The sequence below is a fragment of the Cygnus olor genome, chromosome 11 (assembly GCF_009769625.2).
Source record: "Cygnus olor isolate bCygOlo1 chromosome 11, bCygOlo1.pri.v2, whole genome shotgun sequence".
Classification (NCBI taxonomy): domain Eukaryota; kingdom Metazoa; phylum Chordata; class Aves; order Anseriformes; family Anatidae; genus Cygnus; species Cygnus olor.
In genome coordinates this window covers 19,804,505-19,827,968 of record NC_049179.1, presented here as the reverse complement: position 1 = coordinate 19,827,968, position 23,464 = coordinate 19,804,505, and the positions used below count along the sequence as shown (strand labels likewise).

The 23,464-nt window shown below is 41.3% G+C and overlaps 3 protein-coding genes, 1 long non-coding RNA gene and 1 other non-coding gene across 10 annotated transcripts in view; 2 read left to right on the top strand and 3 right to left on the bottom strand.

Annotated features, from left to right (window-relative positions):
- Positions 1–6,303, bottom strand: part of MAP2K1 (mitogen-activated protein kinase kinase 1) — a 37,563-nt gene extending 31,260 nt beyond the window's left edge. The window contains exon 1 of one of the 2 annotated variants that reach the window (XM_040569732.1): positions 6,103–6,303. In XM_040569732.1, the coding sequence (XP_040425666.1) occupies positions 6,103–6,182 (80 nt within the window). In that variant the 5' untranslated portion in view covers positions 6,183–6,303. Of the gene's footprint in view, positions 1–3,159; positions 3,250–6,102 lie in introns of those variants that run through there. The other variant, XM_040569733.1, reaches the window with a different exon arrangement.
- Positions 6,304–7,115: 812 nt separating this feature from the next.
- Positions 7,116–8,042, bottom strand: LOC121076312. The gene is made up of 2 exons (XR_005823459.1): positions 7,908–8,042; positions 7,116–7,284 (listed from the first exon to the last, which is right to left on the bottom strand). It is a non-coding gene; the product is annotated as an uncharacterized LOC121076312 (long non-coding RNA).
- A 3,614-nt stretch (positions 8,043–11,656) lies between these two features.
- LOC121076308 lies at positions 11,657–16,057 on the bottom strand. Of its 5 annotated transcripts, none has more exons than XM_040570535.1 (4): positions 15,925–16,051; positions 15,187–15,328; positions 14,861–14,925; positions 11,657–14,360 (listed from the first exon to the last, which is right to left on the bottom strand). In XM_040570535.1, exons 1-4 carry the CDS (start codon positions 15,998–16,000, stop codon positions 14,257–14,259), a joined length of 387 nt encoding a protein of 128 aa, XP_040426469.1. In that variant the 5' UTR covers positions 16,001–16,051; the 3' UTR covers positions 11,657–14,256. The 5 variants fall into 5 exon arrangements, 3 of the variants coding, with proteins under 3 accessions (XP_040426469.1, XP_040426468.1, XP_040426467.1); XM_040570534.1 differs by lacking the exon at positions 15,925–16,051 and adding an exon at positions 15,746–15,881; XR_005823455.1 differs by lacking the exon at positions 14,861–14,925 and having other exon boundaries at positions 15,925–16,057.
- Positions 16,040–22,895, top strand: TIPIN (TIMELESS interacting protein). Its single transcript, XM_040570539.1, has 7 exons — positions 16,040–16,303; positions 17,312–17,405; positions 18,277–18,352; positions 19,373–19,495; positions 20,010–20,073; positions 21,908–22,105; positions 22,256–22,895. Exons 1-7 carry the CDS (start codon positions 16,171–16,173, stop codon positions 22,432–22,434), a joined length of 867 nt encoding a protein of 288 aa, XP_040426473.1. The 5' UTR covers positions 16,040–16,170; the 3' UTR covers positions 22,435–22,895.
- On the top strand, positions 20,968–21,104 carry LOC121076397. Its single transcript, XR_005823499.1, has one exon.
- Positions 22,896–23,464: the final 569 nt, after the last annotated feature.

Below are 23,464 nucleotides of genomic sequence, written 5' to 3'. Positions count from 1 at the left end.
CGTGTGTAAATGTGTAACAAGACTCAGTACTCTTACTTCAGTATTAACTGTCTTACAACCTTCCCTACATCCAGACTTGATAAAACAGCGTTTAGTTTACAACTGAGAACAGCAGAGGTCAATTTGCCACTTGTGTTAGCTTTGTATTAGCTGCACATGCTTACTCATATTTTTTCAGCACATGCTTCTAGAAATAATACAAAAAGTTAGTGCTGCAGGCTTTTACTTTCACCTGTTTTATTATGACAGATCATATGCTCTATTAGCTTAATTATTAAAATGCTATTTCTAATTCAATGAAGGCCTGTGCCAGGCTCAATAGCATTCATTTTAAATCTGCTTAAGTGAGTATGTTTTAAGCTAAATTTGGAGGATTTAGTGAATAACAAAAGACTCAGTTTACTTGAAGTTATCTAGCATTTATGACTGCATGCCCAAAATGCGTTCTCTCATACCACATGTATTTCTGAGCTTGGCTAATCCTTCATTAGCAGAGAGTAGGGGAGCTTTTTTCTGAAAAAAGCTTTCTGAATTTTTCTTGTAAATATTTACAGGTCCACAGTAATTCCCTGTACACATTTAGTGCGTTAGCAATCTTGCCAGCTCAGTCATAAAATTTCAGGACCTAATCTTCCAGAACACGACACGCACACAGAAATCCTCTGAAGTCAAAGGAATTTCATACAGGGGTTGCCTCTCATCAGAGACTATTTGGTTTTAAAAGCAAAGGAAAAGAAAAACAAAACAACTAAAGCAGCGGTGATCCAGCAAGCATTAAAACAAACAACTTGGTGAAAACCTTCCTGTCATTTCATCTAAACTCACATCCAAGAAAAGCAAGCCAAAAAAGATTTACTCTGCGCAGGACAGATTCTGCCAGAACGAGGTCTGTTTGAGAGCAGCTCACCGATCCTGCTGCTCACCTCCCACCACTCCCGTTCTCAATGCAAGCCTCAAAAAGCAAATAAATAAAAACAAAATCAACCTCCCATCCCCACCTACTCCTACGAAGTCCAAACTGAAGTTCCCTTGAGAAAGATGCTGAAAAACATGAAAATTGCAAGACACATCGCAAGCAAGCAACTTCTGGAAATGTCTATACAAATGGAAGTTCAAGCCACTTTTGCGTAATTCCCGAATTACTCTTTGACTATCAAATGCATGCAGCTGCACTCAGAGGTCATGCCAGCTATTTGGTGGCTTCCTTAATGCAATTTGAACAGGATAAACAGAAAGCAACAAGAAAAAGCTCGCACTAAGAATTGAAGTATAGTTTATGACTGGATTTTGCCAGTCGATTTCTAAGAAATTACGCGTTGCTCTGAGCAGTTCTAAGATGAGGATATGTTGCAGTTAAGACGGAACACATGTAAGCACCACTGGCAACAATTAGGTTCAGAAAAGTTCAGAAAGCCTTCGGACTTTCTTTCAAGACATGTCCTGGGAAGAAATACAGTCCCTAAGGTGGTAAAAACCTGTAGCCAGCACCTTCTTACATTCTCAAAAACTTACTTCCTTACAGCACACTAAAAGATGGCAAATTCCACGTTCCACTTTTCCTTTCATGTGTTTTTTTCCCACATAAAAACAAAACAGAAACATTCTTTTGCACTGTCTTTAGTGCCAGTCACCAAGAATACAGTCCTGCTCTGCTCGTTCCACCTCACATCATACCTTGCTCTGTCACAGCTGAGACTTGCTTGGCACCATCCTCCTGGAGCAGAGACTGAGGCTTAGGCTCAATTTGGGAGCTAGCAGCTGTTACCAAAATAAGTAAGTAGTTGTGGATTTCAAAATTCTTTAAACAGATGGAAAAAAACAGACTTCAATTGCGACCACCTTTTCCATATGAATGCTTATGCAACACAAAAGCGACACCCTGTTAAGAAGTTTTTAGTCCCAGGCACTTCTGGAAGGTTCAAATGATAGTACCAGAAAGAGTAGCAGCCTTTATTTACTCAGTAAGTAACAAAGAGAGGCTTTAGAGCACTTCTGCTGGTATGTGCAACCGATGGACAGGCAAAGCAATCAGAAAACATCTCTTCTGAAAGGAAAAGGTTTAAGCTGGAACAAACTTTAATACACACTCTTAACCGTAGCAGGAATCTCTTCCATGACAGACAAACGAACTAAAAAACTAATTATAAGGCTCCATCTCATTTTGTGGCTGATTGGATTGTTGCATTCAATGACAAGATGTATCGACTATTCACTTCACTTTTTCTAATAGCATTTTTTTAAATAGCCTACATTACATGCCAAGACATTCTGTAGTCACAGCCTCTCATTAAACATTAAATCCACACCCTGAGATCTTAAATATCTTAAATTACCTTTTTTTTTTTTTTCTATGTGTATCCTCCTGGACATCGGAATTTTAACCGGCAGATTTTCATCCAATATCCTGAGGTCAGTGGGACACTTCAAAACTCACTGCACAGCGTAACACATAAATGATAGGTTTTGATGAATAAAAAAGTACCGGTTTTTAAATAAGTTTATACTACAGGGCTGTAGCTATAGAACTCTTGCATTTTGTGCCTTCTCACTTAAAAGCACTTCAACTAAGGTGACCACATTTAGATACTTGCATTTTTGATACTTGCTAAGACAAGACAGTGAAAGTTCTATTTTGGCAGGGTTTGTAAATATCATACACATAGCCCTTACCTGACCTGGCGTTTACTGGAGTACCTAGAGCAAGGTAAAAACTAGCTGTGCTTGTTTTCACTGGCATTTTACATCAAAATAACTCCCTCGTTATAAATGCAACCCTTCCTTCTGCTTAACTGTTTTTGTAAAGATGTAATTAAAAATGACATGGAGGTAACTTTGTTCTCATGTGAACAAAATGCTTATTGTAATACAAAATCTTCAAACGTCCCCTCCTGCCTCTTTGCAAAGCGTCTACTTCATATTGTGTGTCTAGTTTGGATTTAAATAAACCTAGAAATTGAGCAACAACTATCAGATATTCAAAAGGATGGAAACCTAAGTTTGAGAGGAAGAGAAAGTGGAGATCTTGTTCTTGTTCCTTTTGGCTATTAAGACAGGGAACTATCCTATCACTTTCAGTCAAAAGGGAAGGAGCATCCCTTTTACTGCATTCAGGTTTCTTTCGTTTTTCTCCCATTTTCTCTGCAAAACCCTTGCACATACCTGTGCAGTTCCAGAAGTACCAGAATGAAATTAAGCCTGCAGCTGGCCAGCGTCATCGCAGCCTCATTCCGATGATGTAAAGCACCAAAGAGCTCAAGAGCAGCAGCACGGGTTCAGCTCTGGGTAACTACTTCTCAGCAGGAAATGTCAAAAACAGAAGTGAAGTTCACAGCACAGAAAAATGTTGTAATACGTGTTCTCTATTGTCCACTGAGTAGCTAGGGATTTGAAAGGCGCCAGAGAGCACCAAAATACACTGCACGGATTAATAAAGTAATAACTGCATACAACAGGCTACAAATAACAAAAGCTGTTATCAGAGTAAAACAGCATGAAATTGAATATGCCATATGCACATATTTAAATTGCAAGTACTCTACTTCTCCTTTATAACACTCTGACAGGATTTTTTAAAAATAATTAATGTGAGTGTGGATCGAGCCTCCAATGCACACTTCTTAACGCACTACCCCTCACCCTACAAGCATTTGCTCACTCCAGTCAATGAGATCCCAATGCCAAATAAGGATGAAGACAGAGGACACGACAGGCATGGGGAGCAAGACATCCTCAACCACCCAGTCCCTTCTTCTTTTAGTTTTGCCTTTTCCCCTTCCTTTCTGCCAGGAAGTCCAAGTATCACACGCACCCATTCTCAAAAGTATGAAGCCTCAGTATTTTAAAAACTAGCACGGTTATGTGACTGTTCAGAACGCTACAGAATCTTCTGACCCACAGCTAGAAAGTTCCCGATTTCTGACATAAGATCACTGACGGCCAAGCAGTACCTTTTTGATTTTGTGCAAGCCCTGCCTTTGAGCCTAAGAAAGTTCCTTCGCGCATTTACAGAGAGCAATCGTATCACCTCTCACTCAGTCTTCATGTTACTTAACTAAATAATTCGAGCTCTTTTCATTCTCTCTTGAGAGGTTCACTTCTCTGAAAAAGAACAGGGAAGCAGCCAAGATCATTTGCATCAAAGTGACAGGTTTGTGTATGGTAGAAGCAAATAAGTAGCTGGAGACTCACACAGCCAAAATTCCATTAAGTCAGGAACAAAGCTTCAGAAAGTGTTAATATGGTAGTCTGCAGCTGCATAACATACTTGAAACACTTGACCACGTATACAGACTGACAAACACCTCTACAGTTGATTTCAAGCACTGACCAAGGGAAAAACTGCACAGCAGGAAAGAAAAAAAGAAAGGTTGCAGATGAAACAAACAAAAAAAAGGACTGTTTTCAGCTTCATTCCAAAACCATTTCCAAATTCTGATATTCTGATGCAACTATGCTTTGCAACCTAATGTCTTTCACAATGAGGATTTATATACCCTCATCCCACAAATAAATTAATTCTGGCTGTTTAGGGGACAACAGGTTACCAGACTTACTTCTTCTCTAGGCTGCTGTTTTTAAAAATACTTTACACGTCTCTTCGCTTGGCAAAAGCCAGGTATAGGACTAATGTATAATGAAGAGCAAAAGTCTAGGAGATGCATATACCAAATAACATACAAAACAGAAAATGCAGCAAGACTCTTCGTTGGTGTAAGCAAGACCCTACACTCCCATGAGTCTCTCTGTAAGTTTCCAAGAAGTAAATGAGTATCAGACATCTAAGCAATTTCAGATGAACGCTGTTTCTTAAATGAAGAAATATTTAAGATATGCAGTATTTAATACAGTACTTGTTTGGTGCTTACCCTTAGGTAGCACAATAAGCGATAGGTATATCAGATTTATTCCATAAAACAAGATCAGTATGCAGGAGGGATCCCTGAAAACTGTATCAGCCTATCGACATTTTCTATTTTCTGCCTTGAAGAAAATCAACTGTAAGGTGCTATACAGAGAAATATAAAAATAACACCATTCCCCTTTTGATCCAGGGCAAAAACTGTATCTAAGGATTATGATCTGAATATTATGCAATCAGGAATCCCTGCCACAAGATAGCTTTTAAGAGAGCTCACCGTTCAGTTCGTCATCAAAAGACTTTGCTAGAAACATCACTGCGGGAGCTGTGAGATACCGAGTATATTCTGAGGTTAAACGAGGTCTGAGCCTGCCTGAAAACGTGGCAACACCACCACACGCGGAACAATTCAGAGCCTGACACCTGTACATCTCAGTGCAGCTCTGTACTGCATATCCTGACAGCGCAGTACATAACTACATCGGAGCTCTGCTTATGTATCCAAGAAGAGTGAAGTAACCATACAGGGAAAGGAATGCGCTCTTCCAACACGCATCTGTATTTCACGCCTCCGTTAGGAGCTAGTCCATCACCTTAACCTAAAGATGAAGTGGTGAACACAGACCTGTTAACCTCGAGGAAGCTCCTTTTGTAACACTTCACGGTGCTGCCATCGCAATATGAAGCCTAACTACCATGAGTGTGCTCAAGTGCTACTTTGTAAGCAACACTTTAAAAAAGCATGCCCATGATTAGCCTAGACTTACCTTCTTTTATTTTATAAGGTGTAACGCTCATACTAGAGCCAGGAAAACTCAAGAACATCTTCTCCCAGCGCCACTCACAGATGTCCCTAGCATTACATGCTAGTTACTGAGAAACAGTTTCACTGACATTAGCTTAAAGTGAAGGAGGGGATAGATAACAAACAAAACCCATCACTTTTCCTACAAATTTGCGACTCCCAGCATAACTTCTCTGCACCCACGTTTATTAGGAAGGCAGAACTTTGCCCTTACCCCATAATTACATAACCCAGCCATCTGACAGACGCCCCCCACATTACACCCGCTTTCCTCGTCCCCCCCCCCCCCGCTCACCCTACACCCTCCAGCAGCCACTGACCGCCGGGGGGGGGGGGGGGGGGGGGGCGTGAGGCGCCCCCCAGGAGCAGCCCCCCCATAATGGCCCCGTTCTGGTACCCGGCCCCGCAGCGACCCCCCCCCCCCCTGGGCCTGACTCACTCGGCGGCGCTGGTCCCGTTGACGGCGGAGCCATCGGGCGCGGGGTTCAGCTGGATCGGCCCCGGCTTCTTCTTCGGCATGGCGGCCCCCTGGCGGCCCCCACCCGGTGCCGGTGCCTCAGGCGCTGCCCGGCCGCCCCCGCTCCCCCCCCCCCCCGCGAAGCGGCCCCGACCTGGTGCCGGCGGCGCCCGGTGCCCGTGCTGAGGCCGCGCCCTTCCCCCGCACCGCGCCTGCGCGAGCCGCCCCCCGCCCCCCCCGGGAAGGGGAGGCCAGGCAGGGGCATGCGCGCTTGCGGAGGGTGAAGCCGCGGGGGAGCTGTGCCCTCACAGCGCTTTGCCCTCACTTGGCGGGAGGGGCGGGGGGGACCGGGGAGACCAGGACGGTCCTGGGGGAGGGGGGGTCCGGGGGTCCCGCTGGCAGAGCTCCGGCCGCGGCCCGCCCTCTCCTGCCTCGCTCCCCGTGGGGAACACCACATCCCTGCCGCCTGCGAGACCTTGTTCAGTTTAAAATGATTTAACTTTCTTTAAAAAACCCAAACCGGTTTAAAAGAATTTCATTTCTTCCGTTCCTTTCAAACCCCAGCTGCAGGCGGCCAGGGGCGGTGGGCCGAGGGCTTGGCGAAAGCCTCGCGTCCGCTTCGAGGCTTGGCCAAAGTTTTGTGGGTTCTGTGCTGCTGGTGCTGCTCTTCTGCTTTAGAGAGCTCTCACCACGACCACGTGAAGCAGCTCTGCGCAACGAGCCCCAGCATCTTCCCCGCAGAGCAAACCACGGTGCTAAGGCGTGTTTTGTGAAGCTGTTTGTTTGTCTCCCTCCTTAATGCACCCAGACACGGGAACTGCCGTATTTATAATTACAACAAAAACCTCATGTTGGGGTACTCGTGGCTGCTGGCTTTTTTTTTTTTTTTTTTTACCAAAGTGCCTGCAGTAAAAATGGAAAAGGAAACTTACACTCAGAGAACGGTGAGTTATAAAGAGCAGAATGAGTACGAAAACACAAGGCCAAAGGTGTTATTCTCGCTTCTCTGGACTGTTTTATTTTCTGTAGCTGCCAGGAATGATCAGGTTTGGTCACAGGTGTTTCATGCTTAATGGGATCGTGGTTTTGTGTGTGTACGTTCCTGTGAAGTTCTGACTCACATCACTGTTTGGGGGTTTTTGTAATTGCATTAGTTTAGGCAGCCTAAAGGTAAAACAAAAATGTTACTTTCCAGGAGCTCTCTATCATATATTGAAATACAGAAGTGAGATATGGCTGAGACAGTATGCTTTATAAAATAATAAAAAATACAAGGTTGTATATTGGCATTGTATGTTATGAACACACTGATTTTTTAACACTTTTCAACGCTGAAGTCCTGAACTAACAAAGAACAAGGCTACAATCCTACTCCATGGAGGGAACAGTGTGTCTTGTATATGGGTTGTTTCAGGGAGAAATACACCAACAGAAATATCAGGTTAAAATTCCAGATAACTAAAGCCACCTCGTTGCTGAAAAAAAGCTTCCACCTTGGGATATAAGCTGAGTGCTACCTTGCTTTAAAATCAGCTTGCTTCCAAACATCTACAAAGCACTGCCACACAGCAATGGAGGAATTCGAACCAGAGCGCTAAGAGCAGTGGGAGCACAGGGACGCTGCTGGGGAAGCAGAGGCAGTCGGGTGGGGTGGGGACATGGGGGTGTCCTGCAGCAGCGGGGCCAGGTGCAACGGGTATACCTCGTATGGCTGAAAGAGTGTGGCTCGGCCTGACGCACCACATTTACAGCCCGGGACGTGCTGACAGGACAGCAGCTAGCCTTACCTTCAGTAAGAGCTGAACACCCTCGCTCCTGTCCATTGGTGATCTCATCTGGCGTAAGCAAAATTGCTTTACAGTAATGAAAGTCCCTTTTCTTCAGTCACAATCAGCGATCCCTCCATGCCAGTTCTCTTCCTGAGAAGGAGAATTTAAAGATTCTGGTCGTTTACTTGTAGATCTCAAGAGGAAGCAATAGAATATTGGCGTGCTACCTATGGACCTATCTGGATCAACAGAGTTGGCTGGGTATTCCATATGTGCGGAATACCCAGCCAACAGATGAATGATTGACATACCTACTGAAAACAGAAGTTTCAGTATAGAGAAATTCTGAAACATAGCAGGAAAGCAGCATGCATCATAGATCACTCTAGCTGACTGTAGTCAGAGTGAATTCCATAACAAAACTTACATTGGAAATACTTTGTATGAAGAAATGTCAATTCCACGTTTTACTGTTCAATCATTTTCAAAAGTAAAATAATCAAAGCAGTCATTAATGCTTTTATAGAAACTGAAATTATGAACAAGGTACGTTATATATTATGCAAAAATGCTATATTGTTCCTAACTTCTTGCGCATTTTTAAAATAGAAAAGATTGAATTATTATTTTCACAGCTGTGCTATTCACAGACATGGTCCCTCCATCAAATTGCAAACACTAAGAGACAGCTCCCTCCTCTGGGGCACGTTACACTTGCATTGCAAACATGGTCCTGTGGAATCTTGGAAAAATGACTGAATTCACACATCCGTTTTAAAGGCCCTTTGACCTACAGACTAAACAAGGGGATTATTGAATTGACTGAATACAGAAAGACGTGGGTCTCTGTACTGATACCATACAGAACCGTTTCTGTGTAATGGTTCTCCATGAACCATTTCTGTGATTGCTCTCGCCATCGTTGTCTTCCGCGGGCACTCCTGTACCCCTGGAACCTTACAGAGACCTAAGAGATGAGTGGCCCTTGGGCTTCGTTCAAAATGCCACAGAACACCTGCTTTGTCTTTTGTTGTTTATAGTCAATAATGGCCCTCATGCTGATCTATACAGGCAAAGTATTATTTCCTGAACGCCCAATTTTCCTGTATATGATTATATAGTACATTTGAAATGTTTCAAAATTCTTATAGATTGCTTTGAACTTCTGTAAAACAAACAGCTTTAACTTCAGTAGATTTGCAACCAAAAACCAAGCATATTTTCCAGCCCAAACCAAGACATGTTTTGGGAATTCAAACATTCTCGGTGGGAGGAACTGCATTTTGCTTTCTGAACAGGTGTTTCTGAAGGCGGATCCCACAGGAAAAGATAAAGAAAAAATATAAGGTGGTGTAATCTCTGTGAATGACTTCTGAACAGGCAGACATTCTGATTGATTGATTCTAGCACCACTGGAAATAAATAGAACTGAAATATGTCCCTGTGAACAGAAATGCATCAAAGGAGCTTCTCTTCATTACTACTTTTTTCCGTCATGGAACTAGCCTGCCAAATTTTGTCTAGTTTCTTGCAGGAAAAAGAAAATGTGATTATTGGATACATTAATTGCACCGCTGAATTACCCCTATTTTTAAAACTTGATCGCCACAAAAAGATGCATATTTTACTGCCAGAACAGATGCATGCAAACTTTTATTTGAAAGATTTAATACTTCATAATCTATTTAGTGGCTAGCAGAGCAATTTAAGGAAATAATTAGTCCCAAAAGCAACGGAATTTAAGAAGCCTGATTCAAATTCGAATGAAATTGGTCTACAGGATCAAAAATTATTAGAAGGCAGCTGACAGACACTCTTTCTTTCAACCAGCCAGAGATCACGGTCTTTCTTGCACATCTTATTTTCCTCCAGAAGCAGAGATTGAAAAAAACACTTTGGATTGGAACACTATCTGAAGTGTTGAGTAGCGTACCAACAGCTTAAAAATTAACGTTTAAGATGACTGCATAATATAAAATTCAGATTATAAACAAGTTATAACCCACAAATATCTGAACATTTCTACTTCTGTGAGGTCTGATCTCCCACTAACACAGCTACCCTGGTACCAATACAGCCAAGGGCTCACTGGATCGGGAGCACTTTTATTGCATGAACAGCTTTGCCGATATAAAACCCTCCAAATGTAGAAGTAGCCAATCATCCATTTTACGGATTTTCTCTGCCATATATCATGTGTAACATAAAACAGGAAATGAGACGTTTAAAATAAATAAAAAAAACAAAGTGCTAATTTTCAGCAGTTTCTGTAATGAAATAACACTATTTGATACAAAAACAAACAAGCAATGCTTCTGTTTCACCCCAACTAGAAACCAGAAGTATTTTCTAGAACTGAGGCAAGGTTTTCTTTTTTTTTTTTTTCCCCCCCTCTGGCTTATTATTTTATCAGCATGTGTCTGCTTATTCATTTCCTGGAGGGAAAAAAACAATAATCAATGCCTGCTGGCATATGCTTTTCATTTAATTAGGAACCTAGGAGTGGAAAGAACCACCTAGGACATCAAATCCAACCTCCAATTAAACACTCTTCAAAAATATTGATTAATCAGTTGCATAAATATGACAGGTTTTATAACACTGTACTCCTCTACAGAGATTGTAAATGATCTTCCACTTTAACTCTTGGATAGTATTTTTTATACTTCTCAAAGCACTTTTTAATATTCAGTACCTGCCTGTTCTGGCTAAGACAAAACACCCGTCACAGGACAAAGCTCTGCTCATATAGACCAGCTGACGTGGTGACACTGTTAGCTCTAGCAAGTTCAGTTGCCATTACCTAAGAATTTAAAACCCAATTATTTCACATACAAAAAAAAAGTGTTAAATATTAAGGAGAACATTGAAGTGAAAAGATGCGTCACACTAATAGTTGTAAGTTTGATATTCAGGCTACACTCAAAACCTAATTCCTTTGTTGATAAACATTTTTAATATAGAGGGACTATTAATTCCAATATAAAGAGCTCTCTATATAGAAATTGGATTTTCAGTAATTTTATGACATCTTTACAGTGTTTGGGTTGGAAATCAGCAGCACTTGATCTATAATAACTAGAGTATCTCTGTGTTTTTTTCATACTTTGTATTGAGGAAAGCGGTCGTATCTAAAAAGTTCAGAAAAATGGATTGAATGCCAATAAATCCATCAACATGTTTACTATATTATGTGTACTCCTGACTATAAAAGATGCTCCTGCATTTGGGAATACATGTTTTAAACACGGTTAAAATCATATTGACTAAAGGGTAATACATTTATGCTTTAAATTGAAAGTGCTTGTAATTGATTTTACTGTTAGATGGAATACATTAAATTAACAGGTACATTACCTACGTCAAATTTGGAGAGATACCAGAGAAACCCAGTTCCCTTAAGGCACTGTCGTTGACTTCGCTCCTTCTGCTCCATAAGGCTGTCCGGACCTCAGCCCCTCAGGCCATAGAATCACAGAATCGTTAAGGTTGGAAAAGACCTCCAAAACCATCTGGTCCAACCGTCATCCTACCACCAATGTCACCCCCTAAACCATGTCCCTCAGCACCATGGCCAACCTTTCCTTGAACACCCCCAGGGACGGTGACTCCACCACCTCCCTGGGCAACCCGTCCCAATGCCTGACCGCTCTTTCTGAGAAGAAATGTCTCCTCATTTCCAACCTGAACCTCCCTGGCACAACTTGAGGCCATTCCCTCCAGTGTCTAGTGTAGAGTGAAGAACTCTACAACTCAAAAGCAAAATGAGTTATAAAGTAGGTATGTGGTTTATTTCGGCGCTGGGCATATGCAGTATAGCTCCCAAAGGCATACGCAACAATTTGCTCACTCGCGTTCTCTTTTATCCCCTAAAATATTACATATGCATTGTTTCGCAACACATCTATGCATATGCATTTCCTAGCTCCGCCTAGCCCCGCTTCGTATGCTAGTTATCTTATCAGTCCTTCTGCGTTTGCGTAGCACGTATTAAGCAATGAGTGTTGTCTCATATCCACTCTTAATCAATCGCCCTCTAATTTCTAACCCCATGTCTCAGTCCCCCCTTTTCTAGAAAATCTAGTAAATTCTTTTACTTAATACAAAAATTCTTCTTCCCAATCTCTACGATATGTATCCCTCAATGCCTTGCCATGTACTTTTGACAAGGAAGTTAATATCGCCGTTCGTTGTAACATTTTCCAATTCCAAACAAGTATTACAAAAGACAATACTAAACTTATACCAATTAATATCAATAAAACGATAATTGGGTGACACCATGTGTTCAAAATCCCAGTTGCTGTTGGCGACCATCCAAAGAGTGCATCCCACCAGTTGTGATTTTCGTTTTGTTTTACTCTTTGCAGAACTCTGCTTATTTCCTTTGTATCATGATGGACAGTGATTAGAGTCTTCTCTCCATTTTCCTGAATGCCTTTCAAAATTTTGATCAGGTCTTGGCGTTTAACTAATTGCCTCACTAACGTGAGGCTCATCCCAATAGGTGTAGGTAATAACTTGTGATACATTGTGTTGTTAGACTTGACTAACTGGTGGGATACCACTGGTGCCAAATATAGAAAATCACACCCGACAATTCTAACAAAGTTACAAATACAAAAGTTAGAATGATTTTTGCTAGGGAGAGTTATATTTTCCTTATCTACTGCTACAAAAGCACAAGCAGTTCTTAAACACACACAGCCTTGACCAATATATACAAGCACAGTCTTTTGACTAGTATTTGGATGAATTTCAAAGGGGCAAACACCTTGCTCAGTGTCAAGACATACGTCCTGAGCGTCAATTGTGTTGCTTTCACAGATGAATCCTTGTTGTTCCCGGTTAGCACATGATTCCAGATTTACAGTCTGCCATTTCCCATTCACCATCCGTGCCCATGTTCTATGCTTTGAAGGATAAAGCACTGTCTCCTTATGGTTTAATCCTAGTGCAACAATGGGGTGGATAACATAAACTGTGGCATTACGTATAGTAAGCACAAAGGCAGTAGCCACGTTAACAGTGGGATCATAGGTCAAATTTACCAGAGTCCACCAAGATTGGAACTTCCTCTCAAAATCATTGGCATTGTCCCAAACAGCCTTTCAGACTTCAACCGGGAAAACGCCTTCACTTCCTTCCCTAATGATCAAGGCAGCTGTTGCCTGCATCCATAACTGTGCTTGCATACAACTAAAAGCTAAAGATACATTATCTTGAACCATACTAAGTGCATCTATTATTAGTTTGCGGTCTTGGTCTTCAGCCTTTTCCCATCTCGGTAATACCTTTGAAACCTGCCATTGCCTAGTTCCCAATGCCAATAATGATGATTGTAGGGGCTGTTTTAGTTTTGTCAAATCACTTGTTGCAGTGGCCAGCTTATTCATTAATATTTCCCAATCAATTCCGTTTAAAACTCCTAATCCTGTTCCTAGCATTCCAGTTAAGTCTCTTCGTGTCCTGCCCCTGAGGTGTGCTTGCTTTTGTAACCATGTTGTCCAGCCTTCAAATGATGTCTTTAGGAAAGGAGAGCGGGCTGGTTGAACTTCCGAGATGTTAATTTGCATTAGCAATTCAACATGCTTCAGAGACCATTCTGGATTAAATAACAATTGTTGTTGGCCTGTGTTCCTTACTAAATATGGGCCTGTTTCATAAATTTTGGGTTTAAGTTTGGTTTGGGGTTGGGCCACTTGAGTGCTGGCATAGGTTGTAGGGGGCTCCACTGTTGTAGGAAGTACAGCATATATTGTAAAATTTAATATGAGGCCCTCGCCCTCCTCGATTTTGAGCTCTTGGCCATTATTAGTCCAAAAACAGCTAACTACTACGGTCTGTGTTAATATAAAATTATACCAACAATCTAATTTACCTGGGCGGATACAACCTTCTTGCTGGCCACTTTTGGAAATCGGTTTTACTAAAATCCCTGTTACTTTCTTGTGGGTTGTTCCATTAATCATTTGGCACCCTATTTTAATTTCATCCCCTGCAGTTCTTTGGTGTGTCCACTCTTCTCCTAATTTTTGCCATTGTGATAATATATGTAAATGGTCACCATTTGTTTGCCACATAACCACAACTGCTAATTTTCCATTAATGCTCTTATCCTCCGTTGTTACGGCTTCGGACCAAGGCCACTCACCATTCTCTATTATCTTAGAGGCACTTTCCAATTCTTGAATCACAACAACAACTATAAGCCACGCAAATAAAACAATTCTATTAACTAAATTTCTGCAAACTATTTTACTAAATATTCCTGACCGTAACGTCTTCATTTTGCTCGAGTGAGCTTTAGTTTCAATTCACTGTCACCCAGTGTTACTTTCCAGGGGGCTTCTGGGGCTTTCTCCACTCAAGAATGGCGAATCCAGGCACTCTCTTCCTTGATCTTAATTGCAGTGAAGGTAGTAAGGAGCACCTGGTATGGTCCTTCCCACTGTGGTTTCAAAGTTTTCTCTGCAAGACATTTAACATATACATAATCTCCAGGCTGTATGTCATGCACCAGTCCATCCAGCTCTCTCCTCTGAGTTCCAGCCACATGTTTTTCTATTTCTCTAAGTTGTTTACTCAAAGCCACCATATAGGTAGTCAGCATCTCTTCCCCAACCTGGGTAGACATTCCCTTCTGGACCCTGTATGGTCTCCCATAAAGCATTTCAAAAGGACTTAATTTTTCTTTAGATCAGGGCTTAGTCCAAATCCGCAGCAATGCTAGCGGGAGAGCCTGGGGCCAGGGCAAGTTCTTGCCCTAACCTTACAATTTGCTGTTTGATCAAATGGTTCATTTTCTCCACTTGACCACGTGATTGAGGGTGGTATGGAGTGTGGAGTTCCCAATCTATGCCCAAATGCCGACTAGTTTGCTGTACTATTTTTGAGATAAAGTGTGGCCCCCTGTCTGAGGACATGGTGGCTGGAACTCCGAAGCGTGGTATTATTTCTTGTAACAATACCTTGGTTACCTCTCGGGCTTTGGCAGTCCCGGTGGGGAAAGCCTCTGGCCATCCTGAAAAGGTATCTGTTAACACCAGTAAATATCGATACCCCCCTTTTCTTGGAAGTTCAGAAAAGTCAATTTGCCACTGTTGCCCGGGCCCACGGCCTTTTCCAATTTGACCCAGTTTTGGTTTGGTGGTATTTTGGGGGTTAGTCTGGAGACAAAGATCACATTGTTGAGTTACTTGAGTACTTCTGGTGTGCCTTAATGTGCGACATCTCTGCGCGATTTACCAGCTGTCCTAACTATGGGGGGTCCCCCCTTTTTATACGAAGTACATACCGTTTCTCCATGGTGTAGCAGGTCATTGTCTGCCCCTGCAGTGAGTGGCCGAGGAGCAGAGTTCCTCCAGGGAAATTCTCCCGGTGCGCGCCATGAAGCCTGCGGCGCAGCCGATCCTGTGGCCAGGCAGAGAATGTCCCACCTGGGTTGCCAAAATGATTCACGGAAGAACTATAACTCAAAAGCATATAATGAGCTATAACGTTATAACTCATTTGTATAACTCAAATGAGTTATAAAGTAGGTATGTGGTTTATTTCGGCGCCAGGCACATGCCTTTGGGAGCTATCCCGCCTATATAACTTTATATATGCGGAATATATATATGTTTATATATAACTTTATAACCCATATATATTTATGTATAACTTTATAACTCATTTTGCAGTTGTATTTAGAGTTCTTCAGGGAATCACTAGTCCTATCATTAGTTATCTGTGAGAAGAGGCCGCCCCGGCTCCCCCTGAGGGATCTGCTCCCGGTGTTTCTGGGCCCCCAGCTCGCGGCCGGCCGCCATCTCACAGCCCCCCGCTGTGACCCTCACAGCCCGGACACCAACCGGCCGAGCTTTGGGCTCCCAGAAGACTCAACGGGCGTTCGCACGGGGAATGGCCGGAGACCTGTCCCGAAGCCCTCCCCCAGTGCCAGAACATCGCGTAAGGCTCGATATCCGCTATGTTAAAATCTTAAAACGTTAAACCCCTTCCCGGGGCGCAACAGCCCCCGGCCGCCCCTCACCTGAGGGGCAGCGCCCAGCCCCTCCCTTTCCTCTCAGCCTTTTGGCGCCAAAAGCGGCGCAGCAGCCTCTGCGCATGCGCCCTGCTCCACAGCCGCTCTCCTCAGGCCGGGGTCTCGCGACATCGGCGGCTCTCGCGGTGCTTCACCTCAGCGGGTACCGCGCTGAGGTACCGGGGCGCCGGGCTCTTCTACTTAAGCGCTGTGGTGCTTGCTGCGGGAGGAGAGCACAAACGTTCGTTTTTGGCCATGATAGACCCTTTAGAGAACAACTTGTTCGATCTCCCCGACTACGAGAACACAGAAGATGAAAAGTTTCCGCCCCTCCCACCCCCTGCCTCTCCGGGGGCGGCCGGGGCTGACTGGGCTGAGGCTCGCGGAGGTAGGAGGGCGCCGGGAGCCTCCTGGGCTGAAGTGCTCAGAGACCGGTGTTATGGGGTTGTACTGGAGTTCGCTGCATAAAAATAGTCTTGTATAGCTTTAAAAAAAATTAGTCAATTCAGGTTGAAGCTGCGCGTGATTCTGTGTATTCATACTTGTGGGAAAAATTCATTTTTGCAGGTTCTATGAAAGTATACACATGCACAGGAATGTCGAATGTAGCATTCCAGCTAGAATTTGGTAGTTTTTGTAGAATGTCTGACCTAGAAAATATCCAAGGCACTTCAGGACGGTAAAACAAGTTATTTGTATTTGAGGAGATCTTAGTGTAATCCAGTGTACTGAACAAGCTAATAGAAAGTATAACGACTTTATTTTTGCTATTATTTATAGTCAATTATGAGTAAAAGTAATGTTAAATACATGTTTTCCTTGGTCCCTATTATGTCTATTCACTAGAAAGGATCTTGGATGGCTACAATTCTTTGATATATGAAAAAGAGAGTTCTAACTGAACTTCTGATGAATTTCTGATGTTCAGAGTATCAAAATGTTAAACAAGAAATCAGTGTAATAAATAATTATTCATTCTGAAATGTGATGCACAGCGGTACCTTGTCTGTTGCAGTCAAGCGTACACACTAGCCCTAATCAAAAAAACATGAACTTTGGTTTTTAAAAGGCACCCAATTGTGTTCATACGTAACCTCTTTATTTTTGAAGGCTGTACTAGACTTATAAAAGAAGTTCTAAAACTAGGTTGGCTGAAAGAGAAAATCTTTCCTTTGCTAGAAAAGTTGGTTCTTCAGAATAGTAAGATACCTATTTTTGTACCAGACTTGCGTGAGAAGGTAGATGAAATATGTAAGCATTTATTTGGAGTAATATTGCATTGGAACGCTTGTGACTGTTGCCCTTTAGATATGGTAGAAACTTAAATTTTATGTAATATAATTCCAGTTGATGCCATTTGTGCTATGTACTTACAGTATGTTATTTTCTTTATTAGAACCAGATGGAAACCAACAGTCACAGACAAAGGATTCTTCTGTAGCTACACGGAAAGCAGTTAAAAGATCAGTACCTAAATTAGATGCTCACAGGTATTGTTGCATAATGTTTCTTTGATGAATTTGGTGTATGGCTGTGGTGTAATAATTAAGGTTACAGCAATATCTGCTTGGTCATAGCTGAGTAAAATATCAAGGATTTTGGAGATAAAAGTGCTTGCGTGATCTATCTCAAGCTTTTATTCCATGCTTACCTATATAATGCTACTGTTATTCTTAACTTTCTTGAAGTCTCCTTGGGACTACGTAACTAATAATTTTGTTAATAGATAGTAATTATTCATGCATAGGACTCTTCCAGCTGTATCCTCTTTATTTTGCTTTAGACCTAGTATTGTGGATTTCTTTAATTTATTTCAAATGTATTTCAGAATAAACTCTCAGTATAACAGTCACTGGAAGGTTAAAGCATGCCTAACACCCATCTTACTTACAAACTAGGTAAACTCCGTGTAAAGGATTTCAGTATTTTCCTTGCTTTTATCACTAAAACTGCTGTAAGTTCCTTATGAGTGATGGAAAGCATCTGAGCTTCCCATTTCTTTCATTTTGAAGATAGTGATGAAGTTATTCAGTGATACCACAGGTGGATGCTTTGATCGTGTTTCTAGCAAGTTTTACTTGGGCAACATAGATACTAGAACTGACCGTTCCATTTTCTTGCTGTGTAAACAAATCAAAAAGCAGCTTGGACTAGGAATATACGTATTGTGACTTTTGAAGAAAGTCTCATGTCTTACAGCAGTCTTTATTGTATTTCCTGTGTTTTCTTAATGGCTCCTAATTCTGCATCTCTCTCAAATAGAGCTCTGTAGCTTTAGTCAATATAAGGGAATGTGGATTTTTTTTTGTTCGTTTCTATTAAAAAAGAAAGTTGGTTTTCAAATAACTTTACCTGTTACAGGTTAGTTTCAGAAAGAGGACTTCCTGCCTTAAGACACATGTTTGACAATGTAAAGTTCAAGGGTAAGGGGCATGAGGTAAGACATAATGAACTTTTTAAGCTATTTCCTGGAAGATTAGTTTAAATTGATAGATTGTTGCCTTTCTGATGTGGGGAGGATTGATATTAATCTCTGGTTAGCCAGTTATGTGCAAGGGGGCTTTCTAACAGTATTTGGGTGTACCCTGCTGAGGTTTGTAGTTATAAGCTTAACAAAAAAATACAAGACTACTTAACAAAATAAATGTTATGACATTAAAGCTTTTTGCCTCTCCTTCAAAACTGGAATACCATGTCTGTGACTTTCTGTATTGTCCATAGAAAGAGGTTTTGGGAATTGGAACGGGCTTATAAGACTTGTTAATATATGTGGAATGTCTTACCTTTTTGTTTCATGATCAATTTCTTCTGTAAGTGACAGTCTTCTGGTTGTTGTGACACCTGCATTCCAAAGTTTTTGATATTAAAAGTGTATGACATAGCAGTTTCTTCTCTACAAACTGCTTTATTGTCTTGGATATGCTTAGCATACAAGGAGACTGCTGGCATGCTTGCAAGAATGCCAGTGTGTCTCTGGTTTACAGAAAACGCTTATGGTATAAAATTTCTTTTTACAACTGGAGGCACAGAGAAGCTGGACAATACTTCTAATCTGAGCAAAAATCTTTATCAGATAAGGTTATTTAGGTGTATGTTTTTCTGTGTGTTCTAAATATCAAAATAAATACCAGCTGCTTCCCATTAATTTTATCTTTTTTAGATTGAGATCACACCTAGGTTGCTTAAGGGCAACTTTTCAGAAGCTATCAAGTGTTTCACAATATATGCAAATGCTTTCCCTGAGCTCTTATCACTGTTTTTCTCATAGCTTGAAATTGCACTCACAGACTTCATTATGGGAGGAATGATTACCCAAGCGTTCATATTACTTACATTTTCAAGAGACTTTCAAGCTGCAGGTGCTTAATCTTTTTAGAAACATTACTATCATGTTTACTTCTGCAGTCTGCTGACTTAATCAACTTCTAACAGCTGGATATCTTGTTTTATGTTTAAGGCAGAGGACTTGAAGACACTTATACGACATATGGAACACTGGGCTCATAGATTATTTCCAAAATTGCAATTTGATGATTTTATTGACAAAGTAGAGTCTCTGGGAAGCAAAAAGGAAGTTCAGGTATGTATTGTTCCTGTCAGTTTGTCCTCGTGCAATAGTGTAAGGAACAGGTTTAGAACAATTATACAGCAAAAAAAAATGTTATACATACTGCTTAGGTGTATAATGTTATTTAAATTAATTTCTCTCATTCTCTCATTTTAAAGAGTTATTTCCAGTATTTGAAGTATTTAAGGTGTCTGACATTTAGATATAATCTTTATTTAATGTTTCAGAGAATCTGCTTCAACTTTTACAGGGCATCTTTACCAAAGCAATTTGTTGAAGAGTTCTGGAACTCTTCTAATGTTTGAACCTGCAAAGGAAGACTTAGGAAGAATGCTGCTTCATTTGGCTAGGTGACAGATTAAAGGCTAGGAAAGCAATCCACAGCATTCTAACAGACGCATAATGAAGGGAATATTATTTTAGAGTAATAAAATGTAAAGAGAAATTGCGAGTACTATTGAAAACATACCAACATAACAGGAAAGATTTTGTCACAGGTGAAATATTAATTTCTCTTCATCTGCAGACCTGCCTAAAACGGATTAGACTTGATCTTCCTATTTTATCTGAAGACTTCACAAGTAATGAAGGTATGCTTGTTACACTGTTAGTTCAGTGGTTTAAAAACTTTCTTCCCCTCTTACCAACCAGAAATTAATGATACATTTTTTTTATTTTAGAAGAAATTGTTGAGTGGTCCTCTATTTTAAAACCAGGCTTCCGGGGGTTGGGGGGGGGGGAAACAAGCTTCTGTGAGACTCAGAACTACTAAACTGAACTCATACTCAGACGGAAGTGCTTTCTGTAGATATTTAAGAGTGCATGGCATACAGGAAGTAAATGAAAAGCAGGTATTACTACTGGTGGTGTTAGCCACATTCTTGGAAAAAAAACACAGAACTGCAATTATCAAATAAAGATACTCATGATTTTTATTTTAGTCTTATGAGTGTGCGGTCTGAAGAACTCTTGGATCTTATTAGTGTCGAAATCAAGAATTCATTATTGTCTTTATACTACCAGCACTTACAGCGGAGTCAGGATGTTGAGTCTTCTATAGGGAAAGTACTTACTAATACATGTGGGCACTGATGCGTGTGTCAGTCTTGCTGTATGCCTATTCAGTGTTCTTTCTTCTGATATCAAAGTCTATCCACTTAACAAATAGATAATTCAGGAGTCTCTTCTACTCAGATGACTTTTAGATAAGTCAGAAACACTCTTTTTTTTTAAAAAGAGGGAGTGGAGTTCACCTTGTCATTTGAAAGAAACTTCATTAGCGGAAATGAGTGTTATAGCCCTTCCTATGGTCTGTTGCAGGTTTTTTTTTTTTTTTGCTTTTACTCTGTGAAGCAAAAAGCTGATTGCTCTTGAAACAATTATCTACCTGTTGTCTGGTTTGTGTTCACACCTGGGGAATGAGTTACCCAATGCTACAGCCTTGCCCTACTTGTGGGTAAAACCGTGGGGGTGGTTAATGCTGTGTGGCTGTCTTTGCTGTTGGCTGCGTTTGCTAGAAATGGAATGCAGCTATAAGCAGCCACAAATAGTGAAGCAAATGGTTCCTGCCGACAGTGTCTGTAGAGTTATCAGATTTTTCTGTGCGATGGTTCCATACATCTATTTCAGTGAAGTGCTGGTGAGTTCTTGAACCGTGTTAGCCAGTGTACTGCTACAGCTGGTCAGTCCTCAACCGAAGAACTCGAGTTGGTGTCTTGTGTTTTGGAATAAAAATTCAATCTAGGGTATTTTATTTTAAAAAAAAAAAAAAAAAAAACAACTTGTCAGCTAACTTCTCTAGTCATGGGCTTAAAGTACTGCGGAGGCACAAGCCTACTTGGCCTCAGGCACTCTTTCAAAAGAGTGCCCTGCCTTCTCTGTTTGTGGGTGAAGTTTTGTGACAGAATTGGTCTGCCTCCATTTTGTATGTGTTCATCTTAGCAAACGATGAGTAAATGTTCTGTAATAGTAGCACAGTGAACTCAACTATTTAATGTCTGTGTTGAATCTGATTCCTGTAACTACTACTTCCACTTTCCAAAGGGATGGGAAGAAGAAAAGTATCTGGCCTTTCGGTAAGAACAGCTTGAATTTACTGTCCCTTCAACTGTCAAGAACGGCTTACAATTGCTAACTTAGTACCCAGAGCTGTACTTCCCTTAAACTTCAGTATTTATTACTGAAGTGTGTTTGGGTTCTTTTGATTTGTTTTATATTTTGAATATCAGAAATATGGACCTAGACAGAAGATTGCAAGTTAAAACTAAATCACAGAATGATCTTCAGCTGTTGTAACTGTTTTAAAATGTAGAATATAATCGGAAATTATTTAAAATGCTTTGACAGATATTTAGCAGTAGAACTGTGTTCAAAGTGCTGCTTTCTGCCCCTCCTCACCCTTTCACTCCTTCAATTTTTATCCAGATGGTGGAGGTGAAAGCAATGGACTGGATACAGCCAATGAAGAAGTGTATCCGTGCTCTGGGAACGTAGGAGACCTTGATTCTCTGCCTAGTACAACTCTCACAGAAGAGCAACAACAGCGGATCAGGAGGAACAGGCAGCTGGCCTTGGAACGTAGGCAAGCGAAGATGCAGTGCAACAGCCAGTCACAACGCAACGGTAAGAGTTCTGACTGAAGTGTTAATGTAATAAGAAGCTTAGACAACTGAGCTCCCGAGTCAGGAGCTGTGGTTCGGGTGACAAACTGCAGTCATTAAACACAGCAGCAGCGCTTTCTTACTGTGGGCCACTTTGTTTTTCTTCTAACAGAGCTCTCTCCTAGTTACCCAGAAGAGGAGGAATTTAATACCCCCATTGCTCAGGACCTGGCTGATGTCACAGAAGACCCTCAGGTTACTGTGCCCACGGTTGCTGTTACGGAAGCTGAGGACAGAGATACAGAATTGGAATGTGCCAGTGAAAAGCAGAGACCTTTTCCCAGCCCTTGAGTGACTTTAACAGAAGCACCCCACCAGGTTAAGGACTACCATTTTTATTGAAAAGCTGCTGGCTCTTCACACTCCATCTCCAGAAGCGCAGGGAAGCCCTAACTGTGACGCCTGCATGGTTGGGCAGAACTGTTTTCTTCACACTGCTGATGAATTGCTCCGTATGCTGGCAGACAGGACACCATTCTTCATCGTATCAGCATGTGGGACTTCTTTTGTTGTTGTTCACTGACATTGTTTAGGAAATGTTAGTGAGTTTTCTGGCCTACTCTGACCTTTTCTTACAGTTGATGTCAAACTGAGATGTTAAGAGGTTAAGTTTGTATTCATGTTTTTAATGGAAGATACATAACAGGAGAGTTAAGTCTGAACAAGCATCCTGTTTTTAACTCACTTATCAAGTACCTGTATCTTGTTCTTACAAAACAGAAGCTATTAAATTTCAGAACTCAAACTTGAAATTCTTGTATGAGGCTGTTACACTACAGGCACTCAAAACTTCCCCCTCCCTGGTGCAAGTCAAACATCCTCAGACAAGTACATCTTACAGGACCATAGCTTGACAAATTAGCTATCTTTCTTCATCTAATCCTGTTCTCTAACTTGAAGCTCTGTTTCATCTTCCTTTTACAATACTGTTTTTCCCTCTTACACAATAGCAACAGCCATAAAATAACCTCTTCTTTCTGTAGAATGAACAAGAAACTAGTCCAAAGTTACCAGCGTTATGGTAAAGCTCTGGGACTGTCCTCTCTAGTAGCATAGGGTAGGCCTGTTCAGAACAAGCTGGATTTCTAAAAGTTGAATTAAGACATGAACTGAAGTTAGGACACGAACACCCTGTACAGCTGGTGAAACAAGTTCACGTCAACAGCTGTTATTTTATGCCAGCTGGAGAACTGCAATTAACAAAGGCTCTAGATTAGCATGACTGAGTTCCCTGTTTATAAGCTTGTAGTTATGAGTTAAACTTGCTAAACTGTGTTGGCGGGGAATTAACAGCTACAGTAAGTAGGAAGACATCAGGAAA

Excerpts from the sequence above, each read along its gene's own strand:
- LOC121076308 (XM_040570533.1), bottom strand. The coding sequence starts at position 14,179 with ATGAAGACGTTACGGTCAGGAATATTTAGTAAAATAGTTTGCAGAAAT.
- TIPIN (XM_040570539.1), top strand. The coding sequence starts at position 16,171 with ATGATAGACCCTTTAGAGAACAACTTGTTCGATCTCCCCGACTACGAG. Across the intron at positions 18,353-19,372 it reads TCAAGGGTAAGGGGCATGAG|GCAGAGGACTTGAAGACACT; the intron begins GTAAGACATAAT and ends TTTATGTTTAAG. Across the intron at positions 22,106-22,255 it reads CAGCCAGTCACAACGCAACG|AGCTCTCTCCTAGTTACCCA; the intron begins GTAAGAGTTCTG and ends TTCTTCTAACAG.